Genomic DNA, 25102 nt, shown 5'->3' with positions numbered 1-25102 from the left:
CACACACAGACACACACACACACACACCAGTGGCATTTGCAAACAGACTTGGGAATGGACCTTACCCTCCCCCACTTCAGGGTATCCCACCTCCAGTTCCATCAAGACAAAGCTGCAGCTCCTGGCCCCAAGACCCGTGGGAGAGCCCAGCCTCACCTGTCAGTCATCTGGGCTGTGTTCTGAGACTTGAGCAGAGTACACCAGGACAAGCCCCCTGAGCCCCGCATGCTCCCCACACTCTGTGCTGGTTCCCCTCCCCATTGGCAGCATCCTCACTAGCTCCTCCCCGCAGGCCTTGCACTCTCCGACCTGATCCAGAAGTACTTCGTGTCACCCACACTGTTCCGTGTGATCCGCCTGGCGCGGATCGGGCGTGTCCTGCGACTGATCCGTGGGGCCAAGGGCATCCGGACGCTGCTGTTCGCCCTCATGATGTCGCTGCCTGCCCTCTTCAACATCGGCCTCCTCCTCTTCCTGGTCATGTTCATCTACTCCATCTTTGGCATGTCCAACTTTGCCTATGTCAAGAAGGAGTCGGGCATCGATGATATGTTCAACTTCGAGACCTTCGGCAACAGCATCATCTGCCTGTTTGAGATCACCACGTCGGCTGGCTGGGATGGGCTCCTCAACCCCATCCTCAACAGCGGGCCCCCAGACTGTGACCCCAACCTGGAGAACCCGGGCACCAGTGTCAAGGGTGACTGCGGCAACCCCTCCATCGGCATCTGCTTCTTCTGCAGCTACATCATCATCTCCTTCCTCATCGTGGTCAACATGTACATCGCCATCATCCTGGAGAACTTCAACGTGGCCACAGAGGAGAGCAGCGAGCCCCTTGGTGAGGATGACTTTGAGATGTTCTACGAGACATGGGAGAAGTTCGACCCGGATGCCACCCAGTTCATTGCCTACAGCCGCCTCTCGGACTTTGTGGACACCCTGCAGGAACCGCTGAGGATCGCCAAGCCCAACAAGATCAAGCTCATCACGCTGGACCTGCCCATGGTGCCGGGGGACAAGATCCACTGCCTGGACATCCTCTTTGCCCTGACCAAAGAGGTCCTGGGTGACTCTGGGGAAATGGACGCCCTCAAGCAGACCATGGAGGAGAAGTTCATGGCAGCCAACCCCTCCAAGGTGTCCTACGAGCCCATCACCACCACCCTCAAGAGGAAGCACGAGGAGGTGTGCGCCATCAAGATCCAGAGGGCCTACCGCCGGCACCTGCTACAGCGCTCCGTGAAGCAGGCATCCTACATGTACCGCCACAGCCACGACGGCAGCGGGGACAACGCCCCTGAGAAGGAGGGGCTGCTTGCCAACACCATGAGCAAGATGTATGGCCACGAGAACGGGAACAGCAGCTCGCAGAGCCCAGAGGAGAAGGGCGAGGCAGGGGATGCCATACCCACTATGGGGCTGATGCCCATCAGCCCCTCAGACACTGCCCAGCCTCCCACCTCTCCCCCGGGGCATATAGTGCGCCCAGGCGTCAAGGAGTCTCTTGTCTAGCAGGCAGCATCGAGGTGGCCCTCTGAGTCTCAGCACAGTCCCCAGAGCTCCCCCGTGGTGCCTGCATACAGAGTGAGGGAAGAGGGCTTTGGTTCTGGGACTGCGTCTGGCTCCCTGATGGGGGACAGGATTTGGCCACACTGGGGCTGACACCCAGGCCCAAGCGCCTGCATCTCCAGACCCGAGCGTCTGTGTCTCTAGACCATGGGAAATGGGCATTGCACTCAGGGGCTCCATGCTGGGCCTGAGGCCCCTGCCTCCATGATTTAACCTTCAAGTTGCTCTGACCTCCTCCTGGGCCCTGTCGCCCCTCCTTTTGGCCTGGGGGAGATTAGAACGTTGGAATTGCTCGCTGCCCCTCACTTGGGGAGGAGCTTGCCTGCGGTGGAGCCCTCAGTTGCTGCCCCATCACCAGAGTCTTAAGGGTCACTGGCCTCTCCCCAGGAAGTGGCTCAGACCCCTCAGCCCCAGCCCAGACAAAGATGTCTTAACCTCAGGGAGTGCAGACACCTAACCCCAGGGCACTGCCAGCCCGCCCGCTCTGACTCTGGGGTGCAACTTCGCCCACCAGGCCAGCTCAGGAATTCCCTGGACAAGGGAAATGTGACTGGTTCAGAAATAGCTCCTCAAGCCTCAAAACCTGATTGGCCACTGGATCCTGCTGCTTTGGGCTGGGATGGTGACTCCTGAAACCTTTTCCCAGGCCATATCCAGGTCCATAGCTCCCCTGGCTGGCCCCTAGGGGAAGAACAGAAGGAAGGATGCCACTTGGGAATTGTCCTTTTCTAGGAAGCACGGGTGAGACAGGCTGGGTCCTGCCAGCTGGATCGCTGCACATGGCCTGAGCATCCAGACCTGAGCGGGGGTCGGGGACCTGCTGCTCAGTAAGAAGATTCTTGCCCCTTCCCTCTCTCCCTGCCTCACTCCTCCGTGAGCACCACCAGGGCTCCAGGAGCCTCATCCAGCCTCAGAGATCCCCCTTCTCATCTCGCCACGCCTGTCTCATTCTCTCTCCTCATTTTTCCCACCTCTCTCCTCAAAGTGATCCTAAGAATGTACAGTTTAGCTCAGGTTAGATATTTTGACCCTGGGGCGTGCAGCAGGAAAGGCCCGACTGGCTCAGGCTCAACCTTCCAACCTCCTGTGGCCTGAAAAAGCACTTCTGCACTGCGGTTCTGGGCATGGCAGGGCCAGGCCTCTGCTGGCTCCTGGAGAACAGAGGCTGTGTCCAGAGGAGGAGGGGTGAGAGACCTGCTCAGGCGTCACTGGATTTATTCACTGTGTATGTACCTGTGGCTGTGTGTCTGCTTGTATGCTTGTAGGCCTGTGTGTATAGCCGTGTGTATGTTCAAGTGCGTGACTGTACATGTGTGTGTGAACCACTGTGTACTGGTGCCTGCATTATGCACGTGTGTCTGGGTATCTTTGTATATATGTGTGTCAGTGTGCCCTGGAGTGTTTCAAGGTCCATGGAGTATGGCTGGTGTGTCGTACTGTGCAGGCCTGTCCCTGGGAGTGTTCCCGTGTCTGGGAGAGTGGACCTGTGGATGAGTGTGAATGCGTATGGTAAGGTGTGTACTCAGGGCATTCTGTTGGCCTAAGTGCCTCTTCTTTTTCTTCTTGTTTCTCATGAAAAGTTTGATTAAAATTCAGGAAGCAGCAAAACCTTCAAAACAAGACATGTATGTGTGCTTGTGTGTGTGCACACGTGTGTGTGTGTGCGTGTGCGTGCTCACAGGTGTGTGTGTGTGTGCGCACAGGTGTGTGTGTGTGCACAGGTGTGTGTGTGTGCACAGGTGTGTTTGTGTGTGTGTGCACATCTACATGCCATGCCTACGGGCCAGAGTTGTCTTTATTGTCCACCATGCTCTCTCACCTGCTCCCGGTCCTGCCTGAACAGCCCTCTCTCTCACTCCCGGTGAGCTCCTCTCCTTCCCTTCCTGTTTCTCATCGTCACACCCATGGCCTCAGCCCTGCTCCATGCCTCCTGCCTATGTCTCTCCTATGGAAGGAGGCCTCCACTCCTTCCATCTCTTCCTTCAGAAGTTTCGTCTAATGGGGACGGCCTCCCCTGCCCAGCACCCTGCCCCTCTGCCTTGCCCTCCTGGACCCTGGGCTGGCACAGCCCCTGGAGCCTCAGAAGTCTCTTTGATTGGATATTCTCCTCGGACTGTGTGCAGGTTGCAGAGGGAGAGTAGATGAGCCGAGTCTGGCCTCTCCCTGCCTGTGGCCCCTCCCCTACACACAGACGCCCATTCCTGCCCGGTCCAGTGGGGAACAGGTCCCACACCAGGCCAGCAGGTGGGCTCCTTTGTACAGTTCTTACAATAAACCCTCCCTGGTGCCTCTGGTGTGTGGTTTCTCCCTTCTGCGTGTCAGTGTGTGGATGTGGGTGGGGGCTGAGAGTAGTGAGAAGCAGAAAGGGTCCGCGGGGATTGGAGCCAAACGTGGAAGACAGGAGCTTCTCAGGGGTCCAGGCAGGATAAGGAGGCCCCAGCCCCCTGCTCTGGCCCAGTCCAGCTCTCTCCTGCCTCCTTACAAAAGCCACTTAGCTGGAATCCAAAAGACCAGATAGGATCAGGGGTCAAGACCCGGCTCCCACAACAGGCAGCACCACACTCCCTCTCTTCCGGGTGATCCACATTGGGACTCTGTGTCCCCAGCTCCTCCTCTCTGGAGGCCCCGTCACTTCTTTGTCCCTCTGAGAGGCCTCAAGGTGCCTGTGGGGCACACAGCACAGCCTCTCCCTCTCCCCAGAGGCACTGACCCCAGGACTGACTTCTGACCCCAGATAGCCCAGGGTCACATGGACCTGTGACTAAGAATATTCTTATGCAGCACGTTTAGCCCACAGCCCCCAGAGAGTGAAATATAATCTGGTATGTAATTTTCTTTTTCTTTCTTTCTTTTTTTTTGAGATAGGGTCTCACTCTGTCACCCAAACTGGAGTGCAGTGGTGCAATCATGGCTCACTGCAGCTTTGAACTCCAGGGCTCAAGCAATCCTCCCACCTCAGCCTCCTGACTGAGCCTGGGACTACAGGCACATGCCACCACATCTGGATGTTTTTTTACAGACATGGGGTCTTGCTATGTTGCCCAGGCTTGTCTCAACCTCCTAGCCTCAAGTGATCCTCCTGCCTCGGTCTCCCAAGGTGCTGGGATTACAGGCATGAGCCACTGCACCTAGCCTGTAATTTTATTTTCTGTAACAACTTCTGACTCCCAGGGCTGTATTCTTCCAGATAAGTAAGCACTTAATTCTTTTCAGGATTTCTGTACCCTCTCTTCCTGGGTCCTGAGGTAATATAGCACTGGTGTCGGGGATGAGGAGGGGCCCTCAGGCTGCCCGACTGTGTCCTTCCATTGTCTCTACGGCACTTTCCACCTTGCAGCTCTCTGTGCATGCAGTGGGGAGGGGAGGTGTCGAGAGTCTCTACGGGGTTGTCTAAGTGCCCTCAGGGTGCTGTCTTCCCTCCCTGGAGTGGGAGCTTCTTCTCACTTGTTTTTTTAAATTTTTTTATGTCAATAGTTTTGGGGGAACAGGTAGTTTTTTTGGTTATCTGGATAATTAGTGGTGATTTCTGAGATTTTAGTGCACCTGTCACCTGAGCAGTGTACACTATACCCAATATGTAGTCTTTTATCTCACACCCCTCCCTCAGTGTTCCCCACTGAGTTCCCAAAGTCCATTATATCATTCTTGTGCCTTTGCATCCTCATAGCTTAGCTCCCACTTACAAGTGAGAACATACAATATCTGGTTTTCCATTCCTGAGTTACTTTACTTAGAATAATGGCCTACGGCTCCATCCAGGTTGTTGCAAAAAGATGTTATTTCGCTCCTTTTTATGGCTAAGTCATATTCCATAAAGAAGTGTATATATACCACATTTTCTTTACCCACTCACAAGCTGATGGGCACTCAGGTTGGTTCCGCATCTTCGCAATTGTGAATTGTGCACTAAAAGCATGCGTGTGCGTGTATCTTTTAGAAAATCAAAATCGTGTCAAGTATCTTCTCCAACCACAGTGGAATAAAACTAGAAATCCACTCAAAATTATACAAATATATGGAAATTCATCTGTTCTTGAATGATTTGGGGGTTACCAATGAAATCAAGACGGAAATTTAAAAATTCTTCGAAATGACTGATAATAATGACACAACTTCTCAAAACCTCTGTGATACGGCAAAAGCGGTGGTAAGAGGAAAGTTCATAGCATTAAATGCCTACATCAAAAACTCTGAAAGGGCACAAATAGACAACATAAGGTCATGCCTCAAGGTACCAGAGAAACAAGAACAAATTAAACCCAAACCCAGCAGAAGAGAAGAAATGACAAACATCAGAGCAGAACCAAATGAAATTGAAACAAACAACACAAAAGATCAATTAAAACAAAAAGTTGGGTCGGGCGCAGTGGCTCATGCCTGTAATCCCAGCACTTTTGAGAGGCCAAGGCGGGCAGATCATGAGGTCAGGAGTTCAAGACCATCCTGGCCAACATGGTGAAATCCTGTGTCTACTAAAAATACAAAAATTAGTTGGGTGCAGTGGCACACGCCTGTAGTCCCAGCTACTTGGGAGGCTGAGGCAGAAGCATTACTTGAACCCGGGAAGCGGAGGTTGCAGTGAGCTGAGATCATGCCACTGCACTCCAGTCTGGGCAACAGAGCAAGACTCCGTCTCACAAAAAAAAAAAGCTGGTTCTTTGGAAAGATAAAATTGATAGACCATTAGCAAGATTAACCAAGAAAAGAGAGAAGATCCAAATAAGCTCTATTAGAAATGAAACTGGAGATATTCTTTTCACTTTAAGTTCTTCCAGACCTCACCTGGAGCCCTCTCTGGCATCAGGGACAGGAAGATTTGCAGAGCGCAGGGTGCTCAAGCCCACACATCCCTTGAGCCTTGAATGGTGGAAGAAAAAAGGCCTCATGTTGGGTGAGAAACAGAGACAACATGGGACAACAGTGCACAGCTACCCGCCTTGCCAGGCATCCATGCCACTCCTCGCCCTCCTCAGGGCATGCTGTCAGCCACATTCACCGAGTACCTCAGATGCAGGATGGCCTTCAATGTGCACAGTTGCCCTTCGAAGAATGCACTGTTGGGGCCGGGTGCAGTGGCTCACGCTTATAATCCCAGCACTTTGAGAGGCTGAGGCAGGTGGATTGCTTGAGCTCAGGAGTTCGAGACCAGCCTGGGCAACATGATAAAACCTGTCTGTACAAAAAATACAAAGATTAGCCAGGTGTGGTGGCATGATCTGTAGTCCCAGCTACTCGGGAGGCTGAGGTGGGTGGATCACTTGAGCCCAGGAGGCGGAGGATGCCATGAATGGAGATTGCACCACTGCACTCCGGCCTGGGCGACAGAGCAAGATCTTGTCTCAGAAAAACCCCAGAAAACAACAGCCAAAAAAAAGCACTATTGGGCTTATTTCTATTTTACGAAAATGAGGAACCTTGGCTACTGAGAGGTTAAGAATGGGTGTTGCCTCATGGGTGCTGTTGGCATGTGGGGCAGGGACCTCTGCTTTGCCAGCCAATGCCCCTCCCACCCCTGGGCACCCACCGGTCATTGAGACCAGCACAATTGTCCTGAGGCATGTGCAGATGCTCCCTCCGTGGGGGCAGGCAGAGCCACTCCTAGTTGAGAACCACTGGTAACCTGAGGAGGTTTCCTGACTGCCACACTGCTGGATCAGGACTCAAACCCACGTCCTTCTTAGCAGGTCTTTTCCCAGTCACAGCAGCCCAGCAGACCCAGGACACCTGGGTTGGAGAAGGAGGCAGGGGTCTGAGCTCTTCTTTCTCTGAGGTTCTTCCCCCTCCCAGCATCCTAGGGTGGCTGGGGATCGCTGCCTTCTTGCTTCCCCACCCCCTGAGCCCCTTGTCCCTTCCCCTGACCCCGGCCCCCATTCCTTATTTTGATGTTGCCTTCCTGGAAAGGGAGGTGTCGTCAGATGTCAGAATGTGAAGCCCGGGGCAGCCAAGGGCAGAGGCGGGGGTAGGCTTGCGAGGCCTCCTGTTCTGGGAAGAAAAGGGTATCATGAGCCCAAGATGGGGCTCAGGACTGTTGTCACCAGTGAGGGAACAGCACGGCTCAAAATGTGACAAATAACCCTGCAGGCGGTGGGGCCCCCGCTGCCTCCGCCCCTCCTGAAAACAGATCCCTGCCCGGCATGAATGGGAATGAAGCCCAAAGGCCACATCTGCATCCCTGTCCACGGGATGTGTGTGCGTCTTCCCTCCCTGGAGCCGGAGCTGCTTCTCACTTGTTTTTTAAAATTTTTTATTTCAATCGTTTTTGGGGTACAGGTAGTTTTTTTGGTTACCTGGATAAGTTATTTAGTGGTGATTTCTGAGATTTTAGTGCACCTGTCACCTGAGGATGGATGCCAACTGCCCCCCACCAACCTCTGTGCCCCCTACAGTCCCCTGGGCCCTAGGACCAGTTCCTGAGTAGGCCCCACACCACAGGACCCAGGCAACACACTTGTGTGAGCATACACATACACACCCCACAAACACATGTGCCCCAAGCCTTTCCCAGTTATACCCCTGACTTTGGGGAGACACTAGCCCCAAAGTTAACGAAGGACTCTGTCATCTGTCATCAGGGGCTCGGAAGTGTATTTCCTAAACCAAGAGACTCCCAGATTTTGCCTCACTCCCCCCGGTCAGTCTCTCTCCAACCACCCTCACTGGCATGGGGACCCATGGTCCCCAAGCTGACCTCAGGTGATGTTTATATTTCTGAGCTGTTTGTTCCATGAAGTGAACATCTGACACCTTTTCAGAGAAATGTTTTTTCATTTGGAACATCTGGAAACAAGCAAGAACATCTGGGACTGCCCGGAACGGGCTGTTCCTCGGATGAAACCTTAACCCTCCTGCCCCTGATTTCCGTGGCTCAGGTCCTGGCCTGCACCCCTCGAGAGTGGCCCCCACCTTGTCAGGTCCGAGGCCTAGGCCAAGATCTAAAGAGGGACCACCCAGACCCTCTGCCTTCCAACCACGGCATGGGAGGTGGGTCTACTTCTCCCTAAATCCAGACTTGCCCCAGCACAAACTGCAAAATGGAGGGTCATGAGGAGAGTGAGATGTGGACAGAGGACACCAACAATTTAGCATCTCTTCCTCTCCTGGGGGTCGAGGATGAGAGACAAAAAAGAAGCTGCCAGGAAACATGAAAATCAAAGAGGGCTCAGCTGCAGGGCTGAGGTCTGCACGCATGCTGTGTCCAGTTGTGCAGGTTGTGCCCTGCACAAGGGCATCTCTGAAGGGGCTGCATTGGACCCAGGGGCAGGGACCCAAAGGTGAGCTTCTATCAGTTCCTGAGCACTGTGGCTCCATCCACACCCTGCAGACAGGCAGGATACAGCTGGAGGACCTGAGGGCTCCCCAACACCAGTTCCCATTCCCTGCCCAAGACCCCCTGGACCTGTGACAATAATTCAATGAACTCAGAGTCCCACAGTTAAGAACTCCCTGAAGAAGCCCCCAATGGCTGCTTGGTGGATTTTCGCAAAGCTGTCTCCACCTACATCCACCCTCTTTGGCAGCCCCTACAGACTCTTTTGCAGCATGAGGAAGGGAGGCCTCTTGCCAAGGCCTGGACTGAATCTTCTCCCAGTGGCTGCCACAGTTGGCCTGCTCTTGCTCCAGAACCTCTGTGGCTCCCATCCTCCACAGGGTCAACTTCCAACATGGCTGCCTGCACTCCAGCCAAGAGGCTCTGCTCTGGGCCCCTCCAGGTGCCTGACCTGGGTCTGTGGCTGCCCTGTCCTTCCTCAGTGCTCCTCTTTTCGCTGGGTGAGGGATAGATCAGGGCAGAGGAGCTAAGCTCAGGTTCATTCATAGGACAGGTGCCTATTTCGCTCAGGGCCCGGGAATAAAGACTTGCCGGGCTCAGCCCTTCGGGGAGCTGGCAGACAGCAGAGGGGAGGCTGGCTGGCCCAGAGAATGACCACCGGTGGGGCAAGCACAGACAGAGGGGAGCACAGGCTGCCCCCAGAAGACTGAGAGGCCCCCAGAGGCATCCGCAGAGAACCCCAGCTGTGCTGTCCAAGCTGGGCGACCGCCAAACCTTAGCGGCCCAGCTGACAAGAGCCCGCCCTCCCCCAGGGTCCCCGGAGAGTTGGTGCCTCCCCCGGGTCCCAATTTGCATGGCAGGAAGGGGCCTGGTGAGGAAGAGGTGGGGAGGGGACAGGCTACAGCCGGTGCAGTTACACGTTTTCCTCCAAGGAGCCTCGGACGTTGTCACGGGTTTGAGATCGGGGACGGAGCGGTGACCATGGCCGGGCTGGCGTTGTCTCCTGTGTCCAGCCACTGGCTGGTGGCGTTGCTGCTGCTGCTCTCAGGTACAACACCCAGGACGAGGCCTGTGGGGTTTGGTCTCGTCTCCAGCTGTCTGGGCCCTGCGGTTCAGCCTCCTGCTTGCTCCACCCTCCTCCTCTGTCTCTCTCCTTTCACCGCCTATCTCCCTCTCATGGCCCTGGAGCCTGGGTCTGTGGGTGTCAGCCGCACGTGGTGATGGGCTCAGGAGTCTGTGGCCCCAGTCCCTCTCCTGACTGGAGGGCGTCAGGCTGAGCTGGGCATGAGGAGCAAACCAGAGTTAGCAGCCAGGACGGTGGAAGCACTAGGCTCAGGAGGAAGAGAGGGTGAGGGCACTGCCTGGGGATCTGGAGGGGAGAGGCTGTCCCAACCCAACCCTGGAAGATGCGAGATCAAAATGTGGTCCCCTTCTCTGGGAGATGAAAGTGCCTCCGGGCTGTGACTTTCTTCCTGTCTCTCTTTAAAAAAAAAAAAAAAATAGAGACAGGGTGTCCCTATGTTGCCCAGGCTGGTCTCAAACTCCTAGCCTCAAGTGATCCTCCTGTCTTGGCCTCTCAAAATGCTGAGATTTCCCTGTCCTTCCTGTCTCATTCAGATGCCTGCTCAAAGCCACCCTGAGGGTCAAAGGCAGAAAGGGGGCTGGGGGTGGGGCTTCCAGTACCCCCACCCCATGCCTGTCTCCCAAGTCCACGGGGCAGGAAGGACCGAGGGGTCTTGAAGCTGCTGTCATGGAAGGAGGAAGTAGCTCTGGGAACATAGAGGGCGCGCAGGGGTGGGGCAGCCCAGGCCAGAGGAGGCCCTGACCTGGCCCCGCCCACTTCCTCCCACCCAGCAGCTGAGCCAGTGCCAGCAGCCAAATCAGAGGACCTGTACCCGAATCCCAAAGGTCAGTAGCCTCACCTGCCGCTTCTGAGGGCAAGTTGTGTCTGACTATGTCCTGTGTCCAACTATGGTCCCTGTCCTGGAGGCAGCCCCGCTTCCCACCCTTGCCTGATCTCCCCATCCAGGATTCCCATCCCCAGGCCTCCTTAGGATCTCCTCTGAGCCCCACCCCCAGCCCACTGTCATCTTCATCAGACACATGCTCTCCAGCCTTGGCCACTGAAGGGCTGGGCTAAACTCTGGGTCACAACAGAGGAGCCTGCAGATTCCTCTAGGACTCAGGCCCGGGGCCTGTCTAGCTGGGGATCTGGCTGAGCCTCGGGTGAGCCCTCCAGGGCAGGGTCACTATGTGAGGGGCTCAGGGATTCCCAGGGAGTGCTCGCTAAGAGCAAGGCAGTCGAAGCTGGAAAGAGGGTTCTGGAACAAGAAGTGGTCCCTGTCCCTGCAGGAGGGAAGAGGAGGAGGATGGAGGGAAGTCAGCCAGGGAGGGGGTTGACTGAGGAAGGTCTCAGTTGACAGGCTAGGAATTTGGCCTTTATCCCCAGAGGAATGGGGGAGACTGAGGATTTCAGGCCAGTGCAGGGCAGCACAGAGAAGGGAGGGGCCAGGCCTGTGGGCCTCCAGGTCCTGGGGGTGTGGCCTGGGTCAGGCTGTTGTAATGGGCATGGGAAGGAATGGCAAGGTCCCAGAGCTCTTCTAAAGGAAAATCGAAGGGAAGGTGGGGCAGTCGGGAAGGGCCGGAGTCTGAGAGCTTGGCCGCGGCTTCTCACGTGGCCCTGCTTCCTAACTCCAACCTCGGCCTCCTGCCTGTCCCACACCCTGAGAAGCAAAGACTAAGCCCAGGGAGTCTGTGCCAGCCAGGGCGGGGGCCTGCTGCTGGAGCTGGCAGTCAGGAAGATGCCAAGCGGAATGCTGAGCCTGGCCTTGGCACCCACAGGTAGTGCTTGTTCTCGGATCTGGCAGAGCCCACGTTTCATAGCCAGGAAACGGGGCTTCACGGTGAAAATGCACTGCTACGTGACCAACAGCACCTTCAGCATCGTGAGCTGGCTCCGGAAGCGGGAGACGGACAAGGAGCCCCAACAGGTGAACCTGGAGCAGGGCCACATGCATCAGACCCAAAACAGCTCTGTCACCACCCTCATCATCCAAGACATCCGGTTTGAGGACAACGGCATCTACTTCTGTCAGCAGGAGTGCAGCAAGACCTCGGAGGTCTACCGGGGCTGCGGCACGGAGCTGCGAGTCATGGGTGTGTGCCAGGTGGCTGGGACGCTCCTGTAGCTGTCCACCCCCACCCCAGCCTGGCCTGCCTCTTGTGGAGATAGCCATAGCCCTAGAGCACTCAGGAGAGCCGCTGGGACCTGAAGGAGCTGCCCTTGCAGGCCTAAAAGGTGGACTGTGGTCCAGGCTCACAACCCCACCCCTGGTCCCCGCAGGGTTCAGCACCTTGGCACAGCTGAAGCAGAGGAACACGCTGAAGGATGGCATCATCATGATCCAGACGCTGCTGATCATCCTCTTCATCATCGTGCCCATCTTCCTGCTGCTGGACAAGGTGATCGGGGGCGGAGGAAGCCTTGGGGGACCGCAGAGGAGGCCACTGCATAGGCCAGGCATAGGCAGGGTCTCCATCTCCCCAGCTCTCGTTGTGGCCATCTTGGCCCAGTCTGTCCCCAGAGCCGGCCCACTGGCTCACCTATTCAATCATTCCTTCCTTCCTTCATTCATTCAGCTGTTCTTGCAGAATGCACCTCACTCCTGACCCCTTACCCTTCTCCCTGGCCCTCCCCAGCCTGGCCCAGCAGGGGATAGGGCTGGGGGAAGCTAACACTCTGATCACCATCCCTCTCTGCCCCCAGGATGACAGCAAGGCCGGCATGGAGGAAGATCACACCTACGAGGTAAGGAGCAGGGCAGGCCCAGCAGCTCTGAGTCCTCGGGGTCAGTGGCCACTATCTGCTGGTGTGGTTGGGGTGTGGCCCTGGCCTGAGCTCCACTTAATGTCTCCAGGGCCTGGACATTGACCAGACGGCCACCTACGAGGACATAGTGACGCTGCGGACAGGGGAAGTGAAGTGGTCTGTGGGTGAGCACCCAGGTCAGGAGTGAGAGCCAGGACCTCCCCACGGCCTGGGTGCAGGCTCCCCAGCCTCAGTGACTGCTTCGGAGCTGCCTGGCTCATGGCCCAACCCCTTTCCTGGACCCCCAGCCGGCCTCTGAAGCTGGCCCACCAGAGCTGCCGCTCATCTCCAGCCCCTGGTCCCCAGCTCTTGCCAAAGGGCCTGGAGTAGAAGGACAACAGGGCAGCAACTTGGAGGGAGTTCTTTGGGGATGGATGGGACCCAGCCTTCTGGGGGTGCTGTGAGGGGATCCATCCCCACGCACGGGATTGGGGAGGCAGAGACTGGTCCAGAACCCGCAAATGGACTCGGAGGCAAGGGCCTCCCAGCAGAGCCTGGGAAGGGCCGTGGACCCAGCGGGGCCCCAGAAGAGCCACGGGAACATCATTCCTCTCCCGCAACCGCTCCCACCCCAGGGAGGCCCTGGCCTCCAGTGCCTTCCCCCGTGGAATAAACAGTGTGTCCTGAGAAACCACACACAGGCTCGCGGCGTCTTATGGGTCTGGGGTGGATAGGAACATTTATGTGGGTACTTCTGTTGTTTGAATGTGGCACCTGTGAGCCCTCGAGGGTGTGGGAAAGGTGACTGCCACCCCTTCTCTCTGAAGACCCAGTTGGAGCCTGTGGTCACATCCCCCCTTTCTTCCCCCTGGAACAGGGCTGCATGCCAGGCCCTAGCTGGACCCAGAGCAGCTGGCCAGTGACTGGGCCTGTCCTTCCCCTCAGCAGGGACGCCCTCATCCCACACTCCATTCAACCAAAAAGCAACAATTGAGTCCCGCTCTGCCTCCACCTACAGGAAGCCCTCCCAAAGCACCCGGGTCTCCATCCAAGCCCTGTTCAGACCAGCCTAGCAGCAGCGACTTAACTACTGCCTTGTACTACTCACACTGGCCTTGGTTCTCCAGTCAAACTGGAAGCTCCCTGAGGGTAGAGGTTTCCCTGCCTCTACAATAACCCCACCCCCACCTCCCAGGAAGCCTAGGAAAGCTTGACGCAAAGCCATCAAGAGTGAGATCCTGAAGAGTAGAGCTTTGTATAGTGGAGCTTTGGGGTTCTTTGCCAGGAGACCCCTTCAGACTTTCACAGCATCGGAGGTCTGCTATGGCCCCAGGGTCCTCAACAAGGGTCCCTAGGGCCCTCCAGCCCACCAGCTGTGGGAGGTACTGGGAACAGCTCCCAGCTGGGAGGCCAAGTGCAATCAAAGTGTGAGTGTGCAAAGCCTCCCTCCCAAGTCAGGCTGTGCTCCACTTCCTGTTGACCCTGGAGGGAATCCTTCGAGGCCTCTCTGCTATTCCTGCTCTGAATTCCGGCAAGGGAGCCCCTATGCTGTGGCAGCTGCCAGTTTAACTGGGGAATCAAGACCAGCACATGGGAACTAGTGAGAAAAGTGCCTATTTTCACCAAATTCCCTCTGGAATTCCAGGTGGGGCAGGTGGGTAAGGCCCCCACACCTGCGGTTTCAGGTAAATCTCTCCACCACCCTGCACCAGGCTGGGCCAAGCCAGGCGGCCCCTGCGTTTTCCTAGTCTCTGGGCTGCTGGAGGGAACCGGGTTGTTTTGGCATCAGCCTCTACTGAGCCGGAGCCCTTCCTTTCCTGCTGCTTTGCATAGTGGCACTAATTCCGTCCTCCTACCTCCACCAGGGACCTAGGCAGCCGGGTAGATGGTGGGAGGAGGCTTCACTTCTCCCCCAAGCAGGGTCTCCACCTGCTTGAGGCTGCCCTGGGTGGAGGAGGCTTTGGCTTTACCTAAAGACTTTTTAACACCTTTGAACAACTCAGTTTCCCTTAGACTTTGAAGTTCTTGTTTTATGTATGTATGTATTTATTTATTTATTGCTGACTTACTTATTTATTTATTTGTAGACGGAGTCTCACTCTGTTGCCTAGGCTGGAGTGCAGTGGTGCCATCTCGGCTCACTGCAACCTCCGTCTCCTGAGTTCAAGCAATTCTCTTGTCTCAGCCTCCCAAGTAGCTGGGATTACAGGTGTACACCACCATGCTCGGCTAATTTTTATATTTTTAGTAGAGACGAGATTTCACCATGTTGGCCAGGCTGGTCTAAAACTCCTGACCTCAAGTGATCCATCCGCCTCGGCCACCCAAAGTGCTGGGATTACAGGCGTGAGCCACCGCACCCGGTCCGAAGTTCTTGTTAACAGAGAATCATTTGAGCATAGATTGGCCCCTCCACCAGACACCCCCAAAGGGCTTGACTTCATGGGTTATAATGTAGGAGCCCTCCCTGGTCTGTTTTTCTGTTTTAAGGGCTTACACTCTGGGGGATATCATGTCTGTCTTGTGGACCCCCAGAACTGACATAGGCAATGGAAACATAGCTGGGTAATGATGGTGGAGACAAGAAACATTTCAGGTTGCTTTATCTGCTAAATGGGAATCCTAAAGCCCATCCAAGGGCAAGAATTTGGACCAGACGTTTTGTAAAAAATTATCACAATAAAATCGAGGGCTTACAGGCACAGTGGCTCGTGCTTGTAATCCCAGCACTTGGGGGGCCGAGGCGGGTGGATCACCTGAAGTCAGGAGCTCACCTGAAGTCAGGAGTTCGAGAACAGCCTGGCCAACATGGTGAAACCCCGTCTCTACTAAAAGTACAAAAATTAGGCGGGCGTGGTGGTGGGCTTCTGTAATCCCAGCTATTTGGGAGGCTGAGGCAGGAGAATCACTCGAACTTGGGAGGCAGAGGTTGCAGTGAGCCGAGATTGTGCCATTGCACTCCAGCCTGGGTGACAAAAGCAAAACTCCATCTCAAGAAAAAAAAAAAATTGAGTTTGTTTCCTTTGGGTGTACAGAATTTTAGCAAATGTACAGATTTGTATCACAACCACCACAATCAGAACACAGAATATGAACCAAAAGCTTTTATTGGGCCCAACACATATGTATGGAGCCCCTCTTAAATGCAAGAAAACTGGATTGAACACCTCCATCTTCGTTTACACTCTGCCTGATGTACCTGCAAGAGGATCGCACTATCTGATTTTTACAAACAAGGAAATCAAGGCCCAGGGAAATTACCATAACTGGCCAAAATCACACATAGACCTTCTGGCTCCAAGTCCAGCCGTCTCCCCGCTACATCACGGCCGCCTCTCTTGAAGGGCGTTGCAGCAATAAGACCCTGAACCAAAGGAGGAGGAAAAGGAGGGAATCCGGGGACAACTTTGGCTATCTTCAAATGTTTGTGTATTGAAGGGAGATTTGATTTTCCTGCGATTCACAAGGTTCGAGGCCCCAAAGGCCCCACTCCTTCTTGCCAGAGCCTAGTAGGAGACCTCTGAGCACCCTCAAGAAGAAGCCACTGTGCCATCCCTCCAGGACCCCAGCTCTGCAGCTGCCCCCTCTGCCTGCCCCCTCCCCAGAACACAGCTCCGAGGCCCCTGGTGGGCACATGCCCCACTGCCTACTGGGGGAATCCAGCCAGCTCCCCGGGGACCCTGGTTGAAGCACAGGCTGGTTCCTCCTCCATTCTAGCTTGACTTCCTGCCCTCTTGCTGCAGGTGCTGCTAGGGTTGGCGTGATCTGACCCGAGGTTTTGGGTGTTTTTCCAGCAGAATCAGAGGCAAGAGAAAAACAAAACAAAACGCAAAAAACTGTGGCTATTTGGGTGCTGTTTGGGTGACAAGAACAGTGAGTGTTCATCCCTTAGTAGGTGTCTGGCCTGGCTGAGGCTTCTCTGAGGGGCCTCTAAAGCCATCTCAGGGCAGGGTGCGGTGGCTCACGCCTGTAATCCTAGCACCGTGGGAGGCCGAGGCAGGTGGATCACATGGTGTCAGGAGTTCAAGACCAGCCTAGCCAACATGGTGAAACCCTGTCTCTACTAAAAACACAAAAATTAGGCCCAGTGTGGTGGCTCACGCCTGTAATCCCAGCATTTTGGGAGGCCGAGGCAGGCAGATCACCAGAAGTTGGGAGTTCAAGACCAGCCTGACCAACATAAAGAAACCCCATCTGTACTAAAAACACAAAATTAGCCAGGCATGGTGGCGAATGCCTGTAATCCTAGCTACTTGGGAGGCTGAGGCAGGAGAATCTCTTGAACCTGCCAGATATTGTGGTGAGCCGAGATCACGCCATTGCACTCCAGCCTGGGCAACAAGAGAGAAACGCCATCTCAAAAAAAAAAAGCAAACAAACAAAAAACAAAAATCAACCAGGCGTGGTAGTGCATGCCTGTAATCCCAGCTACTGGGGAGGCTGAAGCAGGAGAATCACTTGAACCTAGGAAGGGGAGGTTACAGTGAGCCGAGATCCGAGATCATGCCACTGCATTCCAGACTAGGCAACAGAGTGAGACTCTGTCTTAACAACAACAACAACAACAAAAAGCCATCTCAGAACATGGTATTTGGGATCCCTGTCTGCTCTCTTTGGTTCACCTCAAGAAGTGGGTTCAGAGCCCACATCTGCAACATTCCTGGGTGTGTCTCAGGTCTACAAGCTGCTCCTGGTATGTCATCTTCCGGTCCTGCCATTGACTCAGCTGCAAACAACCACAAACCCTCCACTTGGGATACCCGCCTCTCCCACCCAAAAACCTTTACTTGGAAACAGGTGACTACGGAAGACAAAAATAATGAGCATTATCTCCTGACTTAAATCAGGGTGTAGTTTGTTAAAACACACTTAGACTGATCCTAATATAATTTTCAATTTTTTAAAAAAGGCATTCCACCTCCAGACCTAATACCACTTTCCCCACGTGGCAGGAGGGGAAGACAGAAGTTCATGTAAGTTGTGAGTCCGTATAGAACATTCCTGGGAACTTGGACGCTCTGCTTTTCACCTTTTGCATTTGATTTTGTTCATGTATGTATTGTCATACAATAAAGTTCCTGTCCGTGTTATTTTCTTTATTATTATTATTATTATGTTCTTTTTTTTTTTTTTTTTTTTTTGAGACAGAGTTTCATTCTTGTTGCACAGGCTGGAGTGCAACGGCACGATCCTGGCTCACTGCAACCTCCACCTCCTGGGTTCAAGCAATTTTCCTGCCTCAGCCTCTCAAGTAGCTGGGATTACAGGCATGCTCCACCATGCCTGACTAGTTTTGTATTTTTAGTAGAGACGGGGTTTTGCCATGTTGGTCAGGCTGGCCTCGAACTCCTGACCTCAGGTGATCCACACGCCTTGGCCTCCGAAAGTGCTGGGATTACAGGCATGAACCACTGCGCCTGGCCAGGTATATATGTATGTTGGTAATATAATGGTAAAATAGAAATTTCAAATTGGAAACATTCCCATGAGGTAAATAGAAATGGCGAAACCCCGTCTCTACTAAAAATACAAAACTAGTCAGGCATGGTGGAGCATATCTGTAATCCCAGCTACTTGGGAGGCTGAGGCAGGAGAATCACTTGAACCCAGGAAGTGGAGGTTGCAATGAACCGAGATGGTGCCATTGCACTCCAGCCTGGGCAATAAGAGTAAAATTCCTTCAAAAAAAAAAAAATATAACAATTTTATATATACATTACATAATGTATATTTTTACCTTTATATATATACATTACATAATGGTAAAATATTATCTCTGCCCCACGTAGATTGTTAGCACCGGAAGAGAAAGAATCATGTCTTTTATTTATCTAGATATGCCCATCTGCCTGGTACAATCTCTGGCACATGTTATAGGCAACAGCTACTTGTGGAATCGGTAAATGCACGAATAGAATGAGTGAATGAATGAATGAACGAAAGGCAGAAATCCAGCCTCAGGCCGGGCGCGGTGACTCACACCTATAATCCCAGCACTTTGGGAGGCCGAGGCGGGTGGATCACGAGATCAAGAGATCGAGACCATCCTGGCTAACACAGTGAAACCCCATCTCTACTAAAAATACAAAAAATTAGCTGGACATGGTGGCAGGCACCTGTACTACTACTTGGGAGGCTGAGGCAGGAGAATGACATGAACCCATGGGGGCAGAGCTTGCAGTGAGCCGAGATCGTGCCATTGCACTCCAGCCTGGGTGACAGAGCAAGACTTGTCTCAAAAAAAAAAAAAAAAAAGAAAGAAAGAAATCGAAATCCAGCCTCAAAGAGCTTACAGTCTGGTAAGAGGAACAAAATGTCTGCAAATAGCCACAGGGCAGGTCAAAGGAAGGAGAGAGGCTATTTCCAGCTGAGGACACCCCATCAGGAAAGCACCCCAGACTTCCTACAACTACTAGACACATCTTGATGCTTTTCACTTCTCTATCAATGGATTGTCTCCCTGGAGAATCATCCCCAAAGTGAAATTACTTAGCATGTCCGGTTAGGTAGATCGTTATATACTTCTTGGTTGTTCAGAGATCATCAACCAGTGCAAACAATACCCCATCAACACACAACAGTGCCTGCCCCTCTCCTCCCCGAGCCTTCTGAGGCCCTTTCTCTGTGCCTGAACCCCCCCCCCGAGTGCCTGAACCCCCCGGCCATATCATGTGGCAAGCTTAAGGGTCCAACGAGATACAGGAAGTGAAACACGATGTACACTGAAACGTGCAATACAAATAGGCAGCATGATGTGCCTCGGTTCACTAAACCGAGCTACACTGGGTGGTTGTTTTCTACCACTTTCCTTAATGCCTATGGACACCTTATTCCGCAGCTGAAGTTCCTCGTGTTCAATTCCCCCCATCTTCATGGAACATCCTCTGTGCAGGGACTTGACCCCTGTCCTGCTAGCTTTGCACTGAGGCAAGCTCTGTCCATGCCTAGTAGTGCCACCATCTTTACTAGATGAGGTTTCTAAAGATTTTGGCATGGAAGGAAAGCCTGGGGGCCTTGGATAGGCATCACTTAGGAACTGGGAGAGCTCCAGGTAAACCATCTGATCTCTTTGAGCCTCAGTATCCTCACTCACATCCCTATGGCTCAGTAGAGTCCCAAGCACATGGTGGACACGCAGAAGTATTGATCATCTTCCTCACCTCCCCTAGGAGAGCCCTTGGGAATCCCCACATAATATTCCCTGAAGACCTTAATCCAATGAGCTGAGTAATTGACTCGGTACCAAACTCAGAGAAAGGACATTAGAAGCCAAAAGGAGGTAGAGTATGTCCCAGTACGATAAACAGCCTCTGATCTCAAAGAAGAAAGAACAGAGCTGCAGGTGGGAAGTGTGCGCCACAAATCACCAAAGTGGGAGTGGAAGGAGCACCCACTAGTCCCTCGGAGGCGATCCCTAAGACCCGGTGAGTATGGCTTCGAAAAATGTGATTGTCGTCAACCCCACAGTCTTGAACCTAACAGGAGATCTCAAAGCCTGAAAGACACCACTTTAGGATCAACAGCAGATCTGCAACTTTCCACAGCAGGTACACAGAACCCTAGAGTTAGTCAAGGTTGGACACAGGAAGGGCTTCCAAACACACAGAGAAATTCATTAATCCTAAATTATAAAGGGACTTTCTTTAAAAGAACCAAGATGATTCTGAGATCTATCCTGAGATTCTTTTTTTTCGATATGGAGTCTCACTCTGTCGCCCAGGCTGGAGTGCAGTGGCGCAATCTCGGCTCACGGCAACCTCTGCCTCCTGGGTTCAAGCAATTCTTGTGCCTAAGCCTCCCCAGAAGCTAGAATTACAGGGGCATGCCACCAGGCGTGGCTAATTTTTCTATTTTCAGTACAGACAGGGTTTCACCATGTTGACCACGCTGGTCTCAAACTCCTGACCTCAGGTGATCCACCTGTCTCGGCCTCCCAAACTGTTGGGATTACAGGCGTGAGCCACCAGGCCCAGCCTATCCTGAGCCTTTAGAGGCTGAAACCAGAGATGCGAAGCCCAGTGTCTCCCCACTGGCCATGCGGAGGCTGTTGTTGGGTAGTCTCTCAGCCTGCAGGAGCCAGGGATCTGGCCCCAAGTGATGCCCCAACAGTGGGCCATTTCCCAGTACTGTCAGGAAAATCCCAAGTCTAATTCAAAGTTGATTTTTTACTAGCAATGAATGATGGACAAGGTTTCCATCGCTCAAGGCCCTCGGAAGATCTAGACTAGAAAAAAGGATCACTGACTTCTACCCACACCTGTGGGCCTCAGTTCTTCCCTCTGGTCCATGGTTACCATGGTAACCCTTTGTAAAGGTGTTTCCCCAGGGGTCCCTAGAGTCCTCTGAGTCACCGTAACTCTGAGGTCAACAGAAGTGGAGAGGTGAGAGGAGACACTCCCGTGCCCTGGCTGGTCCTACGTGTTCCTGGCTGTAACCTGTCTGGGGAGCCTCGCCACCCCCGTGTCCATCTACAGAGTTCTGGATTAGTCCCCAGTTCAGGCTCCTGCTATCCTCATTCCTAAGGGAGGCTGGAGACTTCTTCCATGGCTTAAAGTCCACATCTAAGTCCCCAGCACTAGCAAAAGGGCCCTGTCATGGGGTGCTCCCTGCCTCAATTGACATTGGAGGAACATGGGAGAAGCTAAAATAACTAAATAACTGAGTAGCATCATACTACCTGCTCTAGAGAAAAAAAATTTTTTTCTTTTTTTCTGAGATGGAGTTCTGCTCTGTTGCCCAGGCTGGAGTGCAGTGGCCGATCTCAGCTCACTGCAAGCTCCACCTACTGGGTTCAGGCCATTCTCCTGCCTCAGCCTCCTGAGTAACTGGGACTACAGGTGCCCGCCACCACACCCAGCTAATTTTTTTGTATTTTTAGTAGAGACGGGGTTTCACCATATTAGTCAGGATGGTCTTGAACTCCTGACTTCGTGATACACCGGCCTCGGCCTCCCAAAGTGCTGGGATTACAGGCCTGAGCCACCGCCTCCAGCCTGATAGGGCATCTTTTGGTGTGATGTGTTCGGCCTTCCAAAGCTAGGGAAGACACTCAAACCTTCAAGAGCTCTTCTAACTTTGAGATTCTCTGATGGTTTCAGGGCTAGGGGAGGAAGCGCTTGTGGTCCGTGTCTGTCCCCGAAATTTCTGCTTCTTGGCTTGTATCTCTGCTGCAGGTCCAAGGAGCTGGGGCAATACCATGAGTCTGGGTTCTTTGTCCCCAGAGACCTGGGGGAGCGCCCCCCACCCCCACCCCATCCCCCAAGGCTCAGGGAAAGGGGAGAGCAAAGTGGGGAGTTGGTTCCCTCTAGTGGTCAGTGTTAGCACTGCATCCAGCTGCCTCAGGCGGGCCCAGGAGGAGTCAACAAAAGTGGAATTCAGGACTGAATCGTTCCCAGAACCCCCACAATCTATTGCCTGTGCTTGGCCCCTTTTCACAGCACACACATTCTCTCTGCTGGGTGGAGGGGAAACATGTGGGGAGGAGGAAAGGGATAGGATAGAGAGTGGGATGGGGTCGGTAGGGGTCTCAAGGACTGGCTATCCTGACATCCTTCCCCGCGTTCAGGTTGGCCACCATGGCGTGCTGCCAGAGGACACCCACCTGCTCCTTAAGGAGAGGACAAGTTGGGCGGTATCTCTGGCTGACACTCTGTGCACAGCCCTCACAATGCTGGTGACGGTGAGAAGGGAAAGATGACAAGCCAGGGGGCATGATCCCAGCATGTGTGGGAGGAGCTTCTCAATTATCCATTAGCACAGGCACGTCAGTAGCCCCATGCATAAATGTACAGAGAAACAGGTGGGGTCACGCAGCGAGAGATAAGGGGCCAGGGTATAAAAAGGGCCCACAAGAGACCAGCTCCAGGATCCCAAGGCCCAACTCCCCGAACCACTCAGGGTCCTGTGGACAGCCCACCTAGCTGCAATGGCTGCAGGTAAGTGCCCCTAAAATCCCTTTCCGCATGATGTGTCCCGAGGGGAGAGGTGGCACCCTGTAGATGGGACAGCAGCACTAACCCTCAGGTTTGAGGCTTCTGAATGAGTATCGCCATCTAAGTCCAGATATTTGGTCAATCTCACAATGTTCCTGGTCCCTGGAGGGATAGAGAGAGAAAAACAAACAGCTCCTGGGGCAGGGAGAGCACTGGCCTCTTGCTCTCCAGCTCTGTCTGTTGCCCTTCGGTTTCTCCCCAGGCTCCCGGACATCCCTGCTCCTGGCTTTTGCCCTGCTCTGCCTGCCCTGGCTTCAAGAGGGCAGTGCCTTCCCAACCATTCCCTTATCCAGGCTTTTTGACAACGCTATGCTCCGCGCCCATCGCCTGCACCAGCTGGCCTTTGACACCTACCAGGAGTTTGTAAGCTCTTGGGGAATGGGAGCACATCACAGGTGGCAGGAAGGGGTGAATTCCCTCGCTGGAAAGTAAGGGGAGGAGACTAAGGAGCTCAGGTTGTTTTCTGAAGCGAAAAGGCAGGCAGATGAGCGTACGCTGAGTGAGGTTCCCAGAAAAGTAACAATGGGAGCTGGTCTCCAGCGTAGATCTTGGTGGGTGGTCCTTCTCCTAGGAAGAAGCCTATATCCCAAAGGAACAGAAGTATTCATTCCTGCAGAACCCCCAGACCTCCCTCTGCTTCTCAGAGTCTATTCCGACACCCTCCAACAGGGAGGAAACACAGCAGAAATCCGTGAGTGGATGCCTTCTCCCCAAGACGGGGATGGGGGAGGCCTGTGGTCAGAGGCCCTGGGCAGCACAGCCACTGCGTGTCCTTCCCCTGCAGAACCTAGAGCTGCTCCGCATCTCCCTGCTTCTCATCCAGTCGTGGCTGGAGCCCGTGCAGTTCCTCAGGAGTGTGTTTGCCAACAGCCTGGTGTATGGCACCTCGGACAGCGACGTCTATGACCTCTTAAAGGACCTAGAGGAAGGCATCCAAACACTGATGGGGGTGAGGGTGCTGCCAGGGGTCCCCAATCCTGGAACCCCACTGGCCTCGAGGGCTGGGGGAGAGAAACACTGCTGCCCTCTTTTTAGCAGTCAGGCCCTGACCCAAGAGAACTCACCTTAGTCTTCATTTCCCTGGTGAATCCTCCAGGTCTTTCTCTACACCCTGAAGGGGAGGGAGGAAAATGAATGAATGAGAGAGGGAGGGAACAGTGACCAAGCGCTCTCGGCCTCTCCTTCTCTTTCTTCACTTTGCAGAGGCTGGAAGATGGCAGCTCCCGGACTGGACAGATCTTCAAGCAGACCTACAGCAAGTTTGACACAAACTCACACAACAATGATGCACTGCTCAAGAACTACGGGCTGCTCTATTGCTTCAGGAAGGACATGGACAAGATCGAGACATTCCTGCGCATTGTGCAGTGCCGCTCTGTGGAGGGCAGCTGTGGCTTCTAGATGCCTGGGTGGCATCCTGTGACCCCTCCCAATTGCCAATCCTGGCCATGGAAGGTGCCACTCCAGTGCCCACCAGATGTGTCCTAATAAAATTAAGTTGCATCATTTTGTCTGACTAGGTGTCCTTCTATAATGTCATGGGGAGGAGGGTGGTGATATGGAGCAAGCAGTAGGTTGGGAAGATGACCTGTAGGGCCTGCGGGGTCTATTGGGAACCAGGCTGGAGTGCAGTGACACCATCTTGGCTCACTGCAACCTCCGCCTGCTGGGTTCAGGCAATTCTCCTGCCTCAGTCTCCCGAGTTGTTGGAATTCCAGACATGCATGACCAGGCTCAGCTAATTTTTGTATTTTTGGAAGAGACAGAGTTTCACCATGTTGGCCAGGCTGGTCTCCAACTCCTGACCTCTGGTGATCCACCCACCTCGGCCTCCCAAATTGCTGGGATCACAGGCATGAGCCACGGCACCCTTCCTTGTCCTGTTATTTTAAAATAATTATACCAGCAGGAGGACGTCCAACACAACATGGGCGATCTGGCCATGCCCAGCCTAGTAGACATTTGACTTCTTTGCTTGGCACTGTCCTCTCATGTGCTGGGTCCACCCACTAGATGCTTGTTGAATTCCTGGGCCTGGGGTTGTGCCAGCTGCCTCGTCCCATCACCTTCTGGCTTATTCTCTCCCTCCATATCTTACCTATTTTCCTCATGGGACTGTTCTCTATTCGAAATTTCTATTTTTACTATTTTATATTTACTTTTTTGCTATTATCTCTGCGGCCAGTAGATTGTTAGCTCCAGAAGAGAAAGGATCATGTGTTTTGTTTATCTAGATATGCCCATCTGCCTGGTACAATCTCTGGTACATGTTATAGGCAACAACAACTTGTGGAATCAGTGAATGCATGAATAGAAGAATGAGTGAATGAATGAATGGACGAAAGGCAGAAATCCAGCCTCAAAGAGCTTACAGTCTGGTAAGAGGAACAAAATATCTGCAAATAGCCACAGGACAGGTCAAAGGAAGGAGAGGCTATTTCCAGCTGATGGCACCCCATCAGG

The 25102-nt window shown here is 53.6% G+C and overlaps 3 protein-coding genes across 12 annotated transcripts in view; all 3 read left to right on the top strand.

Moving 5' to 3' along the window:
* Positions 1-3860, top strand: part of LOC105468992 (sodium voltage-gated channel alpha subunit 4) — a 59004-nt gene extending 55144 nt beyond the window's left edge. For 4 of the 5 annotated variants that reach the window (XM_011719498.3, XM_071083440.1, XM_011719501.3 and 1 more), the window contains one exon: positions 293-3860. In XM_011719498.3, the coding sequence (XP_011717800.2) occupies positions 293-1515 (1223 nt within the window). In that variant the 3' untranslated portion in view covers positions 1516-3860. The remainder of the gene's footprint in view (positions 1-292) is intronic. The other variant, XR_011615938.1, reaches the window with a different exon arrangement.
* A 5862-nt stretch (positions 3861-9722) lies between these two features.
* Positions 9723-13341, top strand: LOC105468989 (CD79b molecule). 4 transcript variants are annotated; one of them, XM_011719485.3, is made up of 6 exons: positions 9725-9887; positions 10697-10747; positions 11681-11995; positions 12183-12301; positions 12606-12647; positions 12757-13341. In XM_011719485.3, the coding sequence occupies exons 1-6, from the start codon at positions 9821-9823 to the stop codon at positions 12853-12855; spliced, it is 693 nt and encodes a 230-aa protein (XP_011717787.2). In that variant the 5' UTR covers positions 9725-9820; the 3' UTR covers positions 12856-13341. The 4 variants fall into 4 exon arrangements, with proteins under 4 accessions (XP_011717788.2, XP_024644644.2, XP_011717787.2 ...); XM_011719484.3 differs by having other exon boundaries at positions 10694-10747; XM_011719486.3 differs by lacking the exon at positions 11681-11995 and having other exon boundaries at positions 9723-9887.
* Positions 13342-22427: 9086 nt separating this feature from the next.
* LOC105468988 (somatotropin) lies at positions 22428-24148 on the top strand. Of its 3 annotated transcripts, none has more exons than XM_011719481.3 (5): positions 22428-22582; positions 22842-23002; positions 23256-23330; positions 23424-23588; positions 23843-24148. In XM_011719481.3, the coding sequence occupies exons 1-5, from the start codon at positions 22573-22575 to the stop codon at positions 24038-24040; spliced, it is 609 nt and encodes a 202-aa protein (XP_011717783.1). In that variant the 5' UTR covers positions 22428-22572; the 3' UTR covers positions 24041-24148. The 3 variants fall into 3 exon arrangements, with proteins under 3 accessions (XP_011717783.1, XP_011717782.1, XP_011717781.1); XM_011719480.3 differs by having other exon boundaries at positions 23211-23330; XM_011719479.3 differs by having other exon boundaries at positions 22473-22582; positions 23211-23588.
* Positions 24149-25102: the final 954 nt, after the last annotated feature.

The sequence above is a fragment of the Macaca nemestrina genome, chromosome 17 (assembly GCF_043159975.1).
Source record: "Macaca nemestrina isolate mMacNem1 chromosome 17, mMacNem.hap1, whole genome shotgun sequence".
In the NCBI taxonomy this organism is placed as follows: domain Eukaryota; kingdom Metazoa; phylum Chordata; class Mammalia; order Primates; family Cercopithecidae; genus Macaca; species Macaca nemestrina.
This window is presented reverse-complemented; position numbering and strand designations above follow the sequence as displayed.

Bases quoted from the DNA above. Each gene is read 5' to 3' on its own strand.
- LOC105468989 (XM_011719484.3), top strand. From the start codon at position 9,821: ATGGCCGGGCTGGCGTTGTCTCCTGTGTCCAGCCACTGGCTGGTGGCG. The intron at 10,748-11,680 runs GTCAGTAGCCTC...TGGCACCCACAG, and splicing joins CCTGTACCCGAATCCCAAAG to GTAGTGCTTGTTCTCGGATC. The intron at 12,648-12,756 runs GTAAGGAGCAGG...TAATGTCTCCAG, and splicing joins AGGAAGATCACACCTACGAG to GGCCTGGACATTGACCAGAC.
- LOC105468988 (XM_011719479.3), top strand. The intron at 23,003-23,210 runs GTAAGCTCTTGG...TCCTTCTCCTAG, and splicing joins TTGACACCTACCAGGAGTTT to GAAGAAGCCTATATCCCAAA. The intron at 23,589-23,842 runs GTGAGGGTGCTG...TTCACTTTGCAG, and splicing joins GCATCCAAACACTGATGGGG to AGGCTGGAAGATGGCAGCTC.